This window comes from Pristis pectinata, chromosome 1 (genome assembly GCF_009764475.1).
Source record: "Pristis pectinata isolate sPriPec2 chromosome 1, sPriPec2.1.pri, whole genome shotgun sequence".
In the NCBI taxonomy this organism is placed as follows: domain Eukaryota; kingdom Metazoa; phylum Chordata; class Chondrichthyes; order Rhinopristiformes; family Pristidae; genus Pristis; species Pristis pectinata.
The window spans coordinates 148,258,211-148,277,719 of NC_067405.1; the positions used below are offsets into that span (position 1 = coordinate 148,258,211).

The 19,509-nt window shown below is 43.6% G+C and overlaps 1 protein-coding gene across 1 annotated transcript in view; it reads right to left on the reverse strand.

Annotated features, from left to right (window-relative positions):
- The window catches only part of LOC127568717 (autophagy-related protein 2 homolog B-like), a 95,145-nt gene that overhangs the window by 69,040 nt on the left and 6,596 nt on the right, over positions 1 to 19,509 (reverse strand). Inside the window, 6 exon segments of the mRNA XM_052012789.1 lie at positions 881 to 977; positions 5,937 to 6,116; positions 13,243 to 13,402; positions 13,898 to 14,000; positions 14,689 to 14,841; positions 18,962 to 19,124. Coding sequence (XP_051868749.1) covers positions 881 to 977; positions 5,937 to 6,116; positions 13,243 to 13,402; positions 13,898 to 14,000; positions 14,689 to 14,841; positions 18,962 to 19,124 — 856 coding nt within the window.

Here is a 19,509-nt window from a genome sequence, read left to right on the forward strand (position 1 = left end):
CTCCACCATTCAATACAATCATGGCTGATCTGCCACAGGCCTCAGCTCGTCGTCTGTGCCAATTCTACATAGTCCTTAATTCCCCAATCTTTCAAACACTTGTCTATATCCTTGTTAAGTACCTCCTGTGATCTAGTCTCCACAACCCTCGGCGGTGGGGGTGGGGGGGGGGGGAATAATTCCGGAGATTCACGCAAAAAGGTGTATTCCACTGTGTGTTTCGATGTACATGTGACTAATAAAGATATCTTATCCTCTGCATGAAGAAATTTCTGTGCACCTCATTTTTAAAGGACTGTACCCCACCCCTACCCCACCCTTATCTTAGAACTGTGTGTCTCCTTGTTCAAGCTTTCCCCACTAGTGGAAACATCTCAACATCTATTCTGTCATACCCCCTTAGGACATCATTCTTCTAAAGAATACTGATCCAACATTTTCAGCTGTTCGTGATAGGGAAACCCACTCTCCCAGAAATTAGCCCAATAAATTGCTTCTGGACTGCCTCCAATGCTAGTATATCCTTTCTTTTAAACTAAAGGGACTAAAACTACACAGTACTGTAGGTGCAGCCTCACCAAAATCCTGTGCAATCATAACAATACTTCCAATTTTACATACATCTATTATACATTTGGCCAACCAATGGAATTGTTTTGAGATGGTACACAAGGGGCTGGAGACTCACACAAGAAAAGTAAACGAAAGTGGGGTAGAGTGTGTGCAAGTCATCCTTGCGATAACTACGGACTGATCAAGGCAGGTGCTCACAGAGCAGACAGCCTGAGAACGATGTGATGTTTAACACATGAAGGAAAGATAAAATCAGGAAGAGAAATCCATACATTTAAAATACAAAAAAAATTCCTCAAGGACTGACCTGGCAGTAGGATGGTGCCCAGCATGTCCAGGAGCAGGTGGACTTGTCGTGGAGACAGGAAGAATTTGATAGATTCGATCTGCCCCTCCACATCCAGCTGTACAAAAGATAGAAAAAGTTAAATCACAAACGCCTGAACACAAGAATATTAGAAGCAGGAGGAGGCCATTCAACCCCTCACACCTGCACGGCCATTCAACGTCATGGCTGATCCTTTACCTCAGCACCACTTCCTTGCCCTAATTTCATATTCCCTCAATATCTAAAAAAAACGATCTGTCTTGAACATAGTCAATACCCGAATCTCCACAGCCTTTCAGGATAGGAGAATTCCAAAATTCACTACGCCTTGGTCACACCATATGTCAGTGAGAATAAATCTGGTTCTGCATGGCTGACTCCTTATTTTGAAGCTATGACACCTGGTTCTAGACACACCGACCAGGGGAAACATCATCCCTGCATCTATCCTTTTAAGCTCTGTAAGAATTTTGTATGTTCATCTAAATTCAAGAGAATATAGGCCCAAAATATTCCTGATGCAGTTCACCCACGTCCACATATAATCTCAAAGGAGGTCTTTACTCTTGTACTCAAATCATCTTACAATAACGGCCAACATAGCACCCACATTCCTAATTGCTTGCTGTACCAGCATGTTAATGTTCCATGATTCCTGGACTTGGATACCCTGAACCCCCTAAACAACATGTTTCATAAAACATTACAGCACAGTACAGGCCCTTCGGCCCACAATGTTGTGCCTACATTTTATCCTGCTCTAAAATCTATCTAACCCTTCCCTCCCACATAGCCCCCCATTTCTCTATCATTCATGTGTCTATCTAAGAGTCTCTTAAATGTCCCTGATGTATCTGCCCCCACAACCTCTGCTGGCAGTGTGTTCCACGCACCCACCAGTCTGTGTAAAAACACTTACCCTTGACATCCCCATTATATCTTCCTCCAATCACCTTAAACTTGTGTCCCCTCATGTTAGTCATTGTCACACTGGGAAAAAGTCTCTGACTGTCCACTCGATCTATGCCTCTTATCATCTTGTACACCTCTATCAAGTCACCTCTCATCCTCCTCCTCTCCAAAGAGAAAAGCCCTAGCTCCCTCAATCCCCCGACTAATGAAGGCCAACACACCATACGCCTTCTTAACAACCCTATCGACCTGTGCAGCAACCTTGAGGAATCTATGGACATGGACCCCAAGATCCCTCTGTTTCTCCACACTGCTAAGAGTCCTACCATTAACCTTGTATTCTGCCTTCAAATTCGATCTCCTGAAGTGCATCACTTCACACTTTACCAGGTTGAACTCCATCTGCCACTTCTCAGTCCACCTCTGCATTCTATTAATGTCCTGTTGTAATCTACAGCAACCTTCTGCACTATCCACAACACCACTAACCTTTGTACTATCAGTAAATTTCCACATCCTCATCCAATTCATTTATAAAAATCACAAAGAGCAGGGGTCCCAGAACAGATCCCTGCGGAACACCACTGGTCACCAACCTCCAGGCAGAATACGCTCCATCTACCACCACCCTCTGTCTCCTATGGGCGAGCCAATTCTGAATCCACACAGCCAAGTTTCCCCGGATCCCATGCCTCCTGACTTTCTGAATAAGCCTTCCATGAGGAACCTTATCAAACACCTTACTAAAATCCAAGTACATCACATCCACTGCTCTACCTTCATCAATGTGCTTTGTCACATCCTCAAAGAATTCAATCAGGCTCGTGAGGCATGACCTGCCCCTCACAAAGCCATGCTGACTGTCCCTAATCAGCCTATGCTTCTCCAAATGCCCATAAATCCTGTCTCTAAGAATCTTCTCCAGTAATTTGCCCACCACTGAAGTAAGACTCACCGGTCTGTAATTCCCAAGGTTATCCCTTCTCCCTTTCTTAAACAAAGGAACAACATTTGCCACCAGTCATCTGGCACTACTCCTGTGGCCAGTGAGGACGCAAAGATCGTCGCCAAAGGCACAGCAATCTCTTCACTCGCTTCCCACAATAACCTTGGATATATCCCATCCGGCCCCGGTGACTTATCTATCCTAATGCTTTTCAATAGTTCCAGCACATCCTCTTTCCTCACGTCGACATGCCCTAGCATATCAGTCTGTCGTACGCCATCCTCACAAACATCAAGGTCTCTCTCTCTGGTGAATACTGAAGCAAAGTATTCATTAAGGACCTCCCCTACCTCTTCCGACTCCAGGCACATGTTTCCTCTTTTATCCCTGATTGGTCCTACCCTCACACTAGTCATCCTCCTTTTCTTCACATATGTATAGAACACCTTGGGGTTTTCCTTGATCCTACTCACCAAGGACTTCTCATACCTCCTTCTAGCTCTCCTAAGTCCATTCTTAAGCTCCCTCCTGGCTACCTTGTAACTCTCCAGAGCCCTGTCTGAACCATGCTTTCTAAACCAATGTCTCAATGATTTAAAAAGTACTTCACCTTTATTTATTCCATCAAAGTGGAGAACAAACATCTTTCTACGTTACATTGCTTTTGCCATGTCCTCGTCCATCCACTTAGTCTGTGTATGTATACCTCTCTGAAACCTCTCTGCACTCTCCTATCAATGCTGGCATCCAATATTGTATCATTAGCAGGAGACACAAGAGACTGCAGATGCTGGAATCTGGAACCCTAATACAGGGTTTCAACCCAAAACGTCGATAATTCCTTTCCTCACACAGATGCTGAGTTCCTCCAGCAGATTGTTTGTTGGATCATTAGCACACTTGGGTAGATAACATTTGGTCCCCTAATCCAAATCACTGATATTTATTATGAACAGCTGGGGCCCCAGCACCAACCAAACCACTGCAGTCACAGCAACCAGTCACAGCAACCCTACATGAAAATGACCAACTTATTCCTACTCTGCATTTTCTGTCTGTTAAACAATCCTCAATCCACACTTGTACAATATCAGCAATCCCAAGTATCCCAAGTTTGTTTAATAACCTCTCATGCGACACTGATTGAAGGCCTTTTGAAAATACAAATGCACATGACAATCTGACTGATCATTTGCTGATACTCCATCTACACTGGAGAAACCAAACATTGGGTGATTGCTTTGCAGAGCACCCATGTTCAGTCCGTAGGGTAACCCTGAGCTTCCTGTTGGCCTGTCATTTTAATTGCCGATCCCACTCCAACCCATCGGTTTGTGGCCTCCTGCACTGTCACAGTGACGCCCAATGCAAGCTTGAGGAACAGCACCTCATCTTCTGTCTGGGCACACTGCAGCCTTCTGGACTCAAGATTTAATTCTACAATTTCAGGTAACTCAATTCCTCAGTCTGTGTCAGTTATCCATCTGCGATATTAGCTCAATTTTTTCCCCCTTTTTCTTTCTTTCCTCTGGGAGTGGAAGACGTGCCCAGCTTGACCTGCCGGGCATGTCTTCCTGCTCTGCATTTCACAACTCCCACATTCTTTTGTCTATGCTCTCACTCTCCTACTGCTCCTGTTCACTCATTCACCAGATAGCCTTGTTTACAGCTTGTCACCCTGGTTTCACCCAATCAGAGACATCCCCCCACCCCACCCTCCCTGTGGCTTTACATGCTTCTTTTGTCTCTTTTTCAGTTCTGATGAAGGATCTCCAACCAGAAACATTAACTCTGTTTCACTTCCCACAGATGTGGCCTGACCTGCTAAGTATTTCCAGCATTTTCTGTTTTTGTTTTTTATTTCCAGCATCTGCAGTTTGATTTTTGATTTTCAGGAGTTGCCTCTTACCGGGTGCAACTCTGCAAATGCTGGGAACCCGGGATACATTGTCTAAATGACGACTTTTCACTGGTGATGCTTGGTAAATCCTGCCAGGAGATTCAACCATCAGTACCAGTCCTGTCCCTTCAGAACACCTACAGATACTACGATTTATCAATAAGCCTGAGTGAAGAATTATTTTCACCTCTCAAGATCAAGGACACTGAAGACAATAGAGGTAACTCAACTAACACCAACTAATTAAACACGGTCAGGAACACACCTCTGACCTTCTGGGTAGGCACATAGACATGAAGACTTGACCCACTGGATCTCTCAAGGAAATTTAATTACAACATTCATGGCACTGTATCTCATTCCCCTGCATTTTTCCTAACCTATTAAAGGTTTGCTTTTTCCAAATACTTGTCCACCTTCATTTTGGAAGATCAGTATGATTTTGGTTCCATGGATTGCTGGTCAGGATTCCATGTCCACATAACTATCTGGATAAAAATATTCATGCAAACACACCTTTTTGTTCTATTGCTGATTACCTGAAACTTACACTGTCTAGTAAATGACTTTCTAACCAGTGGAATTAGTTTCACTTAACAAGCCCTCTAAAGCGTCTCCTCCGTTCTTCATTCACTAATGAAAAGTGCCCTGTTTCTCCACCAACATCTGCATCCTCTCCTTTACAAGTTGGAGATTATAATCATAATGATACAAAATCAAAAATTAGTTATGGTGCTGCCTGAATTATCCTGGAGTTTACATTTAGTAATTTTTGGGAATCATGCAAATATTTCCCAAAGCTTTGCATTCCTGGTCATTTAACTCAAGGTTATTTATCTCACTTGATAGATAAATGATTAGAGTCCATGGCAGAATAATTTATACATTATCTATGCAGTTAATGACTTTGATGAGTCAAGCAAATTTTTTGACAACGGGTTGGCAGACTTAGGATTTCTACACTATCACTGGCTGTGCATGTTGCTTCCTCAACTTGACTATAAAGGACCTGGAAGCAGTAAGAATGCTGTTTCTGACAGAGTCTCAGTGATAAAGTTCCCCATGAAAAGGTCATTTTGCTTTGAGATTTATATTATGGCCCTTCACTATAATACTGGAATTGATGTTTGTAGACATTATATCTGGGCTTACTGCTTTTATGCTGTTCAAGTTCTGATCTTTGAGGAATCCTTGTTATTCATGGCAACAAGACATTCAAAGCTTCTGCAGCCAATCTATTCTTTCAAAAAGGGCAGGGACACTTGGTAGCTTCTGACCTTGGCAAATGGAAGTGCTTCATTCTGCTTTAGGGTGAGTTCCAGTTCCATCTTTCCTTCACAGCTCCCAATCTGGACTGGATCGAAGTGAACAGCATCAGATGCTTTCCTTGTGAACTGGGGGTGAGGTTCTGAAACTATCTTTGGGTTCCAGCTTGGAGAAAGCTTTGGTTCCATTTCCTGTGAAATAAAATTACAACATTAGCAGAACGAGTTAATTTAGTAGAATCATGTTAGTCAATCTTAGCTTGGTTAGTGATGGCCTCAAATGTGAGTTGGCAGATAGAGGATTTGTGTTTCATTCCATAGCATAAATGTGTTACCTGCATTTAGATGCGTTATGTTCCTGTTAAGATTTATTCTCTGCCAATTTTTGGCAGATAATGGATTCCACCAGGACTTAACAGGTTCAGTTATGATGCATGATTATATTAACTTTGCTTGTACAAGACATTGGTGAAGTCACATTTCGTGTACTTGTACAAGACATTGATGAGGCCGTAGGTAGCAAGAAATGAGGAGAAATGGCAACATTGATTAAGGAGAATATTGCTGCACAGAGAAAGAGAACGTCATAGTCACACAGCACCAAAACAGGCCCTTCGGCCTAACTCGGCCATGCCGACCAAGATGCCCATCTGAGCTAGTCCCATTTGCTCATATTTGACTCAAATCCTTCTAAACCTTTCCTGTCCACATACATGTCCAAATGTCTTTTAAGTGTTGTTACTGTACTTGCCACTACCACTTCCTCTGGCAGCTCCTTCCACATATGTACCACCCTCTGTGTGGAAAAAGTTGCCCCTCAGGTTCCTATTAAATCTTTCCCCTCTCACTTTAAACCTAGGCCCACTAGTTCTTGATTCCCCAACCTTGGGAAAAAGACCGAGTGCATTCACTCTAACCATACCCCTCATGTCCTGCAATGACCAATGAGAGAATCTATTTGTTTAGCGTTATGAAATAATAGACCCAATTACACTACTGGAACTATTCCATAGGCCTATAGAATTAACGGGAAGGATATCAAGGAGCAAATTTACAGGGAAATTGCAGATTGGGATAGCAATAACATAAGGGGCAAAGATGGTGGGCATTTTCTGAAGCACGTTCAGGAAAACATTCTTGATGACATGTTTCTGACCCAACATGTTAGCAGCAATGTTGGACTGCATCTGGAAAATGAGCCAACCCCGGCAGAGAAAGCATCAGTGAAGGAACATCACGGAAGCAGTGTTCAAAAATCATGTGACTTAGAATAGCTATGGAAAAGGCCACAGATCACTGCATGGTAGTCAATTGACAAAAATGGAATGAGAACAGATCTGACCTGGGTAAACTGGAATCAAAGTTTGACAGGCAAACTGTAATTGAACAATGGGAGTCCCTTAAAGTAAAGATGTTTCAGCTACAATCCAAACATGATCTCATTAAAGGATATGGAAATTAAACCCAGTGCTCCTTGGATAACCAAAAAACAAATAAAAGTTCTAGTGTAAGTTTCTATAAATAGAGGAGATACTTGATACCTTAGCAGGCTGAAAGGTGGACAAACAGATCAGGGAAAAAAAAGAATCATACAACAGAATCCAGATTGTTAACACAAACAAAATCCAGGCTGATTACAGGAAGTTCAGAGAGGAAGTGAAAAAGGGTTATAAGAGAAGTGAAAAGACAGCAGAGACCAGCCACAAATAGAAACAGGAATCCAAAAATATTTAATCAGAATGTGAACAGGAAAGGAGTTGTATGGGTAGAGGTGGGATCGATCAGACCACAAAGGAAATTCACTTCTGGAGGCAAAGGGCAAGGCTGAAATAATAAATGAGTAATTTACATCGGCCTTCACTGAGGAGGAGGATGCTGCCAGAGTCTCAGCAAAGCAAGTCATGGTTCACTTTCTGGATGGGCTAAAAATTCATCAAGAGGAGGTTCCAGAAAGACTAGTTGCACTTGCAATGAATAAATCACCTCATCCAGACGGTTGCTGAGGGAACAAAGGGAGAAAATGGCATTGGTCCTGGACATGACCGTACAAATACCCAAAGATTCAGAGTGGTGCCAGAGAACTGGAAAACCGCAAAAGTTATAAGTATATGAAGGACAAAAGAATAACCAGGGAGAGTAGGGCCCATTATGGACAACAGAGGCGATCTGTACACAGAGCCAGAAGGTATAGGCCAGGTCCTAAATGAATACTTTCCATCGGTATTGACAAGGGAAACTGACTTTATAGTGGGAGAACTCAGGGAAAAGGAAGGTGAAATTCTAGTGCAAGTTTCCATAAATAGAGGAGATACTTGATACCTTAGCAGGCTTAAAGGTAAACAAATATCCAGGGCTAGACAACATTTCCCAGGCTGCAAAAGAAGTCAAGGGAAGAAACTCTGGCTGCCACAGACAGATAGGTCAGATTGGAAGTGGAATGGAGAATTAAAGCAGCAGGCAAGAGGAAGTTCGAGATGCCTCTGCAGCTGAACATGGGTGATCTGCCACAGGGTTACCAATCTGCGTTTGGTTTCTCCAGTGAAGAGGAGACCTCATTGTGAACACTGAAGGCAGTACACTAGATTGGAAGTAGTACAGGACTGTTAGGGTCCCTGGATAGTGGGAAAAGAGGTGCAAGAACAGGCATTGCATCTCCTGTGGCGAATAGTCGTCTTAGTAAACTAGGAGTTGCCCAGGGGTCAGTGCTAGGACCTTTGCTTTTCTTAGCAATGAATTTCAAAACTTTCAGATGACACAATACTTGGAGATGCACTAAACTGTGAGGAAGATGCTAATGTACTTCAACATGATATAGCTAGACTGGGGAAAGGTTGGATGGATGGAAGATTAAATTTAATGCTGAGAAATTTGAAGCGTTACCTTTCAGTAGCAAGAATGAGAAGCAACATAGTCTAGAGACACAATTCTAAAAAGGGTACTAGACAGAAATATCAGGGAGTACAAGGTCATAGCTTGTTGAAAGAGGCAAGGCAAGTTGAGAAAGTGGTTAAAATAAAAACAACCAGATCCTGGGTTTTATAAACAAAAGCGTAGAGTACAAAAGCAAGGAAGTCATGATGAACCTTCACAAACACCACTTTGGCCACAACTAGAGCATTATGCTCAGTTCTGGGCACCATACTTTAGGAAAGATGTGAAGGTTTTGGAGAGGGAGAGCAGAAGAGATTTACGAAATGATCAAGGATAAGAGACTTTAGTTGTGTGAAGAGCTAGGATTGTTCTCCTGAAAAACTGGAGCTTGTGAGGAGCTCATATAGAGACATTTAATATCCTGAATGGTGTAGACAGAGTAAATAGAAAGAAATTGTCCAAATGAGAGGGGTCAAGAATAAAGGTGATCAAAAAGTGATCTCACAACCAGTTAGGTCTGGAATCACAGCAAGAAATATAGGTAGAGAATAAGTGGTCAGTTCCTGCTCTAACTCCATCTACAAGTTTTTTTAAATTTTTTAAAAAATTTAAATTTAAATTTTTAATAATTTTATTTACAGCGTGGTAACAGGCCCTTCCAGCCCAACAAGTCTGCGCCGCCCATTTTAAACCCAAATTAACCTACCCGTACGTCTTTGCAATGTGGGAGGAAACCGGAGCACCCGGAGGAAACCCACGCAGACACGGGAGAACGTACAAACTCCTTACAGACAGCGACAGGAATCGAACCCCGATCACTGGCGCTGTAATAACGGCGCGCTAACTGCTACACTACCGTGCCGCCCACGTTCGCAGATGACACCACCGTAGTGAGCCATATCTCAAATAACAACAAGTCGGAGTACAGGAAGGAGACAGAGAGCTTAGTACATGCTGTCATGACGAGAACCTTGGACTCTGTCTACACTTCTCACTGCCTCGGTAAAGCAGCCAGCATAATCAAAGACCCCACCCACCCTGGACATTCTCTCTTCTCCCCTCTCCCAGTGGACAGAAGATACAAAAGCCTGAAAGCACGTACCACCAGGCTCAAGGACAGCTACTATCCTGCTGTTATAAGACTATTGAACAGTTCCCTAGTACAATAAGATGGACTCTCGACCTCACAAACTATCTCATTATGATCTTGGACCTTATTGTCTGCCTGCACTGCACTCTGTAGCTGTTACACTTTATTCTGCATTCTGTTATTGTTTTATCTTGTACTCCCTCAATGCACTGTGTAATGAGTTGATCTGTATGAACAGTATGCAAGACAAGATTTTCATTGCATCTCAGTACATGTGGCAATGATAAACCAATTCCAATAGATTTCTGTTGGACAGACGAAACAGATCAAAGTAGATAAATACATTTGAAGTAGAGATTGGTATCATGTAACTCTGTGAAAGAAATAACTCAAGGGTAGCCAAATGTCCTACTTCTGCCTTTGAATGGGTTCTTCACAAAATTAAACTTACATTAACCTTGCCTTGGAGATATTTTGATGAAAAGCTGACTACTGAGATGACAGCACAAGAACAGAGACTGAATCAGCAATATACCATTTGGCCCCCTTGTAGCTCCTCCGCATTTAATAAAATTGTGGGCGATCCTGTTCAAATTTTTCTTACTTGGAACCCATATTCCTTAAATATCAAAGAATCTATCGACTTCAGTTTTCAATATACTTAATGACTAAACATCCTGAGAAGGGAAACTCACTCCTTTAATTTAGAACAATACAGCAGAATACAGGCCCTTCAGCCCACCATGTTGTGACAACCTTCAAACCACTCCTTAGACCATCTAACCCCTTCCTCCCACATATCCCTCTATCTTAAATTCCTCCATATGCTTATCTAACAATCTCTTGAACTTGCCCAACGTATCAGCCTCCACCACCACCCCCGGCAGCACATTCCATGCACCAACCACTCCCTGGGTGAAAAACCTCCCTCTGATGTCTCCCTTGAACTTCCCACCCATTACCTTAAAGCCATACACAAACTTCTTGAGGAAAAAAAAGTCTTCTTGTCTCAGGCCTAAATGATCAACCCCTTATTCTAAGACCATGTCCCCTAATTATAGCCTTCGCAACCTGAGAAAATAACCTCTCAGCATCTACTCCATCATTCCCTTTCACTGAAGCATATGTTTCAATATAATCACCTCCCATTTTTCTTAACCAGTGAGTATTGGCTAGTGTAAATCAAAACAAGAACTGCAGGTGGTGGAATTCATAAATAAAGGCAGGAAATGCTAGAAATACTCAGGAAATCAGGTAATATCATGGAAACATACACAGTTAACATCTCAGATCAAAGACCTGTTGAGCACTTGAATCACCCACAGAAAGAATGCTACAGACCAAGTGCTGTTAGAGGGATTAGCATAAGTGGGTACTTTGAGCAGAATAGTGTGGCACCGAAACGATCCCTTCATCAACCATGAAGCCAAGGTTAATCCCATCTGCTTGTACATGGTCTATATCCCTCCATTCCCTCCCTGCCTGTCTAAACTCCTCATAAACGTTGCTATCATATCTACTTCCACCACTTCTCCTGGCAGCGCGTTCCAGGTGTTTACTATTGACTGTATGAAAAACTTTCCTCAAATCTCCTTTCAACTTTTCTCCCTCTCACCTTAAACCTATGACATTTTGACCCTGGAAAAAAAAACTCTATCTACCCTTTAAGGTCAGCACGGACACAGTGGGCCAAAAGGCCCGTTTCTGTGTTGCGTGACTCTATGACCCTTTATAGGTTCTGCTAATCTTCCACAGTCTCTCTTCATAGAACAAACTCTCATCCCAAGAATTAATCTAATAAACTACAATGCACCATGTCCAAATCAAGTATATCCTTTATTAGCAACATAGAACATTGAACAGTATAGCACAGGAACAGACCCTTCAGCCCACAATATTTGTACTTACCATGATGCCAAATTAAACTAAACCTATCCAATTGCAGATGATCCATATCCCTCCAGGGCCAAGACCCAAAACTCCACAAGGTACTCCAGGTGTAGTTTTTCCAATGCTGGAACCAATGGCAGCAAAAGAATCCTAACTCTTACCCTTGCCTTGTAATTTATCTTCCCACCTGCTTGCAGCACATATGTTCCTGTTCCTTCCCCCTCCCCCCCCCCTGTAGGAAGCAATTAACCTCAACTTCTGTTGGGTGCTGCTTGTTTGGCTTGTTCTTGAGTATGGAGGATGCTGACAAGGCAACATTTACAATTCATTCCTAGATGTCCTAGGGGAATTAGAGTCAACCACATAGCATGGGTCTGAGCTTGGGTGGCAGGTTCCAGCTCTGCCCTTTATGAAGAAGTTGGACTTTTCTGACTAACAGCTTCCATGTTTTTTTCCCCCACCACTTGAATGCAAGGCACCTGGACCAGTACCACAGAACCACTCACCACCTATTCCGGTAAATCATCTGAATGCACTGATCTCCCATCAATGACATAGCAAAAAGGTTTACAACATCGATTCACCGTGCAGCTGGGAATTCTTGATATCAGGCTGTTGCACACATTGTTACTATCTTTGTATAGGTCCTCTGTTTTCACAGAGTCTACAATTTCATTACCGCCTCTACAACATGGAATAAAACCAGTCAGTGGGAAGAAATCAACCAATCACTCCGAGCTCTGCAGCCAACAGTAGTTTGCCTCTTGGGTTTGCTTAGATTCTTATTTCAAGAGAAAGGCAGTTTTCAGCACATTTATATAATACAAGCAGAGTAAATGAGACAGCAGCTATCAGAGAAGGATAAATCAGCAGATTAAAGGCCATAGCAGACACTATCCGAATCGAAAATCCAATAACAGAGAACATACAACAAAAATAAATATCATGCTATTGTAACAAAGGGGATTAAGCACTGGTGCACAGATGGTGTATTTGTAAAGTGCTATTAACATAAAACAAAACCATTACACAGTGCTTCAAAGAAACACAAATCAGACAGAAAAATATGGAAGTACTAGGAATGGTGATTAAAAGCTTGATTAAAGGGCTAAATTTTAAGGAAGGGATGAAGGTTAGGGAGCCAGTTTAGGTAGGAATTGCGAGGGAATTCCATACACAAGCAACAACAGTGGGTGCAGAAGGAAGAATCATAAAAGCAAGATTCCAAGGAATACAGTTTTCTAGGAGATGAACTCTGGAATTCCCTCCTCTTCTCAACCTTCTCACCTCAGACCAAACCGCGTAGCTTTGAACAAACTGCTGTTTCCCAAAATATTTTCTTTAGTTGGGATTTCCTATCATGCTTTTGTAAAATGTAGTCTAATACACTTCTACAGTGAGGCACTGAATGAATGTAAGTTACTGTCATCCATGTGCCACTTTGAAGATCATTCATAAGGCTCTCACCTGCATTGGAGAAATCCTGGGTGAGGTTTTCGCACTTTCAGGGAACTCAAACCAGAATAATGAGATCCCATTCAGCTGCAGGTTCTTGTGGGCAAAAGCTGTGGGGTGATGAATGCTGATGTCTGGACACTCAGTTGCAGATTCATCACAATATTCGATCCTTTAAGGAACAGAAGCACTGAGAAATTACACCGGTATTCAGCCACAACAGGAGATGCAGCATTGCATTCAGAACAAAGCTCTTTTCACACTGATCGACAAACATGAAATGATTTGAAAAGTAGAGGATAAGCAAATATTGGTCTTTCCCGACTGTCCTGTCACGGTGATGACTCTCCACTCCATCTGTCCGGAGACACCTCCCGACTTGCAGTATTCACAATGTACATGATGAACCTGCCAAATCTGCCAGCACTTGTTTTAAATTAAGAGATCCAGGCTCTGGTCTTACCAGATGCAGTGCCCTGGTCTTACCAGATGCAGTGCCCTGGAAGCCAATGAGAAAAGGCTGGGAGGTACTGGTTGCCAGCTAGTGGATGAGAGGTACTGCTGGAAACTTCTGTCACTAACAACCGAAGATGGGCAATGAATGCAGCCAAACTAGGGTGGACAGCGTGTTTGTGGGGGTGGGGGGAAGAGAAACTGCATAATTTACCTCTGGATACGAATCTCCAGTGCGACCCCAGTTTTCGAATTCTCTGGAACATGCTCAATCCTGAGAACACTGTCTAGGAATGTAAGCTTGACTCTTCTTAGAACTGAGCAACAAAAAAAAACAGTATTTTACGTTAGCTTCAGAAGGTTAGGTATTCCTAACCAACCTTTCCCCACTGTAACCAAAGGACAGCTTGAAAGCTGCCCCAACTCAATCAGTGAGTAAAGGCAGTCAGAGCTTCACTCAGTCTGTGCTGAGTCTATCCAAGTACTCCAACCACAACAGGAGCACTGGTTGGGAAGTGAAGTGGGGTGATGGGTGTGTGTTAATAAAGATGGCAGAGTTCCAGTTTCTATCACAACATCTTCATTGGGGTGAGCACAGTCAAACTCAATCTGTTACTCCCTCCTTCACCACCACAACACAATTATAGTTGTTTATACCCTTCTCTTTACCAAGATTTTACTCAAGGATACAATTGCATGAACATTATCCAGTTTTCAGCTCTTCTTCAAACATTTTCATGATGCAGGATTTTTGACTCTGGGATAGGCACAGTCAAGCCATCTCCTACACAAAGGTGTGCACTCTGAAGCAGCTGTCACAAGCTTGATCATGGGGTGTGAGCCCTGGTTTATTTTACTCCAGAGGGAATATTGTTGCTCCAATCACAACAGGAACCCAACATCATCCAACTCATTGCAGGCTGGGTGGCAGAACCGTAGCATGCTACACCTAAGGATCACAGTTGGGGGAGCACTCCCAGTTAAACATTTCATCCCATTACTGACCTGTTTCAATGGTTTCTGCAAACTTCTCAAGTCCCTCGAATGGCTGTGGCCCTTCGGCTTGATCATCTGTCAGTCTCTGGCTGAGGCATTCCTTGGCCAGCTGCATACTGTCTGTCATAAAGCTGGACCAGTACATGGGTTCCGAGCCCGACACTGTCACAGAACACCTGCACGTCAGATCATCAGAACAACACACCAGCACAGCAACAAGTCACAGTGACATTCAGTCTTCAACATCCCAACAACTCCTTCCTCTTCCTACAGGATCTACTACTAATAATAATTCTATAACCTTTGATTACTGACCCACTCACAAAGGGAATAGTCTTCTCCATCCATTCTATTAATACCTCTCCTTATCTTGAATATCTCTTTCAAGCTCTTATCTTCTCTGTCCCAAGGAGAACATTCTTATTTTTCCAACGTCTCCTATAATGGAAGTTTGTCATCCCAGATAATGATCCAAGAAGCTTCCTCTCCATCTTTCCTAGTGCCCACGCCACCCAGAAATGCTAGCAATACTGCAACGGGCACGGTAGTGTAGTGGTTAGCATTACGCTATTACAGCGCCAGTGACCCGGGTTCAATTCTGGCCACTGTCTGTAAGGAGTTTGTACATTCTCCCCGTGTCTGCGTGGGTTTCCTCCGGGGGCCCCGGTTTCCTCCCACATTCCAAAGATGTACGGGTTAGGAAGTTATGGGCATGCTATGTTGGCACCGGAAGCGTGGCGACACTTGTGGGCTGCCCGCAGAACACTCTACGCAAAAAGATGCATTTCACTGTGTGTTTTGATGTACATGTGACTAATAACGATATTTACCTTATCTTAAGCAGTGATGTGTAAAGTTCTAGCACAACCTATTAACACTGTCCCATAACTCCTCTATATTAAAGACTGAGGTGAAATGCTGCTCTGGAACTAAACTAATACTCTTCACTTAAGTGAGAATAAAACTTAAAATGAAAAAAATAATTAAACATTACTGAAGAACAGAGCAACTGGTTGGTGATGACTACTTTTGTAAATCACCTTCCTGCTTGTGACATGGGGTCCACTAGTGGGTGAAAGATTGCTTCAATAACTCAGCCCCCCACCCCCATTAAATTATTGCTCCTTCTTCAAAACTACACATTCTTCAAAACAAACGGAGATCAATTCCATTCCATTGCTCTTGCTTCCTAACTATTTGTGGATGGCTTAGGGGTCAAACCCTTTTTGAACAGTATTTCAAATTGGGTAAGGATGGCTTGTTGTCAAGTCACACAAAGTCAAGCCCGAGCCGAGATAGACATCAGCCATGGCTCAGTAGATAACCCTCTGGTCTCAGTCAGAAGGCTAACTCCACTCTTACACAATGAGCATACAATCCAAGCCGGCACTGCAGCAATACTGAAGAAGCAGTGTGCTGTTTGGAGGTGTATTACCAAGGGAAACAAAGGGCTGCAGATGCTGGAATCTAGATGAAAAACACGGTGATGCTGGAGGAACTCAGCAGGCCAGGCAGCATCCATGGAGAAAAGCAGGTTTCAGGTCAGGACCCTTCTTCAGGACTGAAGATAGGAAAAGGGGAAGCCCAATATATAGGAGGGAAAAGCACAGCAGTGACAGGTGGACAAAAGAGGGGAGGTGGGGTGGGCACAAGGTGGTGATAGGCAGGGGCGGGGGAGGAGGGGAGAGCAGATCCACTGGGGGATGGGTCAAAGGTAAGGAGGAAAAAAGGGGGGTAGAAAAGAAAGAGAGAGGCTAGGAAAGGGAAGAAAAGAAGTCGCATGATTGGGGGTGGGTGTGCAGGGGGCGCAGGGGTACATTACTCAAAGTGGGAGAATTCAATGTTCATGCTGTCAGGCTGCAAGGTTCCAAAATGGAAAATGAGGTGCTGTTCCTCCAGTTTGCACTTGGAATTCTCCTGGCAGTGGAGGAGGCTGAGGACTGACATATCAATGATAGTGTGGGAGGGGGAGTTGAAGTGACTGACAACGGGGAGATGCAGATCACGGTTACGGACGGAGTGCAGGTGTTCTGCGAAATGGTCACCTAGTCTGCGTTTGGTCTTGCCAATGCAGAGGAGGCCACATTTGGAGCATCGAATGCAGTAGATGATACTAAAGGAGGTACAGGTGAATCTCTGTCTCACCTTAAAGGATCGTTTGGGTCCCTGGATGGAAGTGATGTAGGGTCAGGTGTTGCACCTATGGTGGGGGCAGTGGAAAGTTTCTGGGTTGGGAACAGGGTGGGTGGGTGGGAGGGATTGGAGTGAACTAGGGAGTCACAGGGAGAATGGTCCCTGCAAAAGGCAGAAAGGGGTGGGAAGGGGAAGATGCTTGGTAGTGGGGTCCCATTGGAGATGGCCGAGAATGATGAGTTGGATACGTAGGCTGGTGGGATGAAATGTGAGGACAAGGGGGACCCTATCCCTGTTGGGTATGGGAAGGGTGGGGGTGAGAGCAGAGGTACATGAAATGGCAGAGATATGGGTGTGAGCTCTCTCGACCACAGTAGGGAGGAAGCTAGGAGATGTCCTGAAGCAGAAAGCCTCATCATGGGAGCAGATGCGGCGGGGGCAGAGAAATTGAGGAAAAGGGATAGCGTCCTTGCAAGAGACAGGGTGGGAGGAGCTGTAATCGAGGTCGCTGTGGGTGTCAGTGGGTTCATAGAAGACGTCAGTGGATAAAGAATCTCCTGTGATGGAGATGGAAAGATCGAGGAAGGAGAGAGAGGTGTCAGAGGTAGTCCAGAGGTGAATTGGAGAGCAGGGTGAAAATATGTGGTGAAATTTACGAAACCGTCGAGCTCCGCACGGGTACAAGAAGTGGCACCAATGCAGTTGGCGATATAGTGGAAGAAGTTGAGGAATGGGGCCAGAGTAGGCTTGGAACAGAGACTGTTCAATGTAGCCAACGCAGAGGCAGGCATAGCTGGGGCCATGCGAGTGCCCATAGCTATGCCCTTGGTCTGTAGAAAGTGAGAGGAATTGAAAGTGAAGTTGTTTAGGGTGAGGACAAGTTTGGCCAGGTGGAGGAGAGTGTTAGTGGAAGGAGACTGGTTCTGTCTCTGGTCAAGAAGGAAGCAGAGGGTGGTGAGGCCATCATGATGGGGAATGGAGGTATATAGGGAGGTGTATATGGACGTCCAGTCCCTGCTTTCTCCACGGATGCTGCCTGGCCTGCTGAGTTCCTCCAGCAGCATAGTGTTATTACCAAGGGATCTCTGCACCATCAAAGAGGCAGCACTAAGGAAACACTGTACCCTCAACAGCGGCAATTTTACTTTAAGATTTTAAACAAAGTCATTGTCTGCCCTCTCAAGTAGATGTAAACCATCTTGGAAATAGAAGTGGAGTTCCCTTTGGTGACCAGGCTGAAATTTCTCTCTCAACCCATCCTAAGTTCCCTTCCCAAACATCTTTGTCTCTATCTACTCTTTTTAAAGATGCTCCTTAAAACCTACTACTTTACCTGCTGTAATACCTCTTAAGGTGATTCCTCTGTTAAATTTTATTTGATAACACTTCTATAAAATATTATGGACTACTAAAGTGTCATATAAATACGTTGTTGTCGTTGCTGTGGCTGCAAGACAACAATCAAAAGCTATGATCGGTAGACTTCGGTTGGTTATAAAGGTTACACAGACCCAAGATGGGTAAATGGAGTTAAGGTACAGATCAGCCATAAGAGCTTGAATGCCAGAACAACTCTGAAGGGCTGAATGGCCTCCACCTGTTTATATGCTGATAGACAAATGCCTTGGTATGGCAACTGCTCTGCCCGAGACTGCAAGAAACTTCAGAGAGTTGTGGACACAGCTCAGCGCATCATGGAAACCAGTCTCCCCTCCATGGACTCTTTGTTACACTTCTTGCTGCCTTGTTAAAGCAGCCAACATAATCAAAGACCCCACCCAACCCAGATATTTTCTCTTCTCCCCCCTCCCGTCGGGCAGAAGATACAAAAGCCTGAAAGCACGTACCACCAGGCTCAAGGACAGCTTCTATCCCACTGTTATAAGACTATTGAATGATCCCCTAGTACAATAAGATGGACTGTTGACCTCACAATCTACTTCGTTATGGCCTTGCATCTTATTGTCTGCCTGCACTTTCTCTGTAACTGTAACACTTTATTCTGCATTCTGTTATTGCTTTTCCCTTGTACTACCTCAATGCACTGATGCTATGAAATGATCTGTATGGATGGCATGCAAAACAAAGTTTTCCACTGTACCTCGGTACGTGACAACTAATTTATGTCATGGAAAAGGTGAACACTCACCTACACGAGGCCTTGGTCGAAAGACCATCTCCAGTCCCTGCACCTCCACCGCACAGTTCTCTTGCAAGAGTGAAGACCAAGGGATGGAAACTGAAATGTTTTGGATAAATCCTTCAATTATTTCCAAAGGTGCATCAAGTGAATCTAGGATTTCATTTAGGGACTGGAAATACAAGAAGAAAATTAGTTTAAACATCAGTTCCAGGAGTACAGTTAAAGTGTTTTCCTGAAGCTGTTTGGCAAATCTTTTTTCCATGAAAATGTCATAAATTGACTCTTCTACAACACTGCTATAATGGAAGCAGAGTTATGTCTCACCAAAGATTGTGAAGTACTTTTTATATCCATTTTATGAACATTGTGCTCAGTTCTGAAGGTAATAAGACCATAAGATATAGGAGCAGAATTAGGCCATTCAGCCCATCGAGTCTGCTCCGCCATTTGATCACGGCTGATTTATCTTTTCCTTTTAACCCCATTCTCCTGCCTTCTCCCTGTAACCTTTGACACCCTCACTAATCAACAACCTATCAATCTCTGCTTTAAAA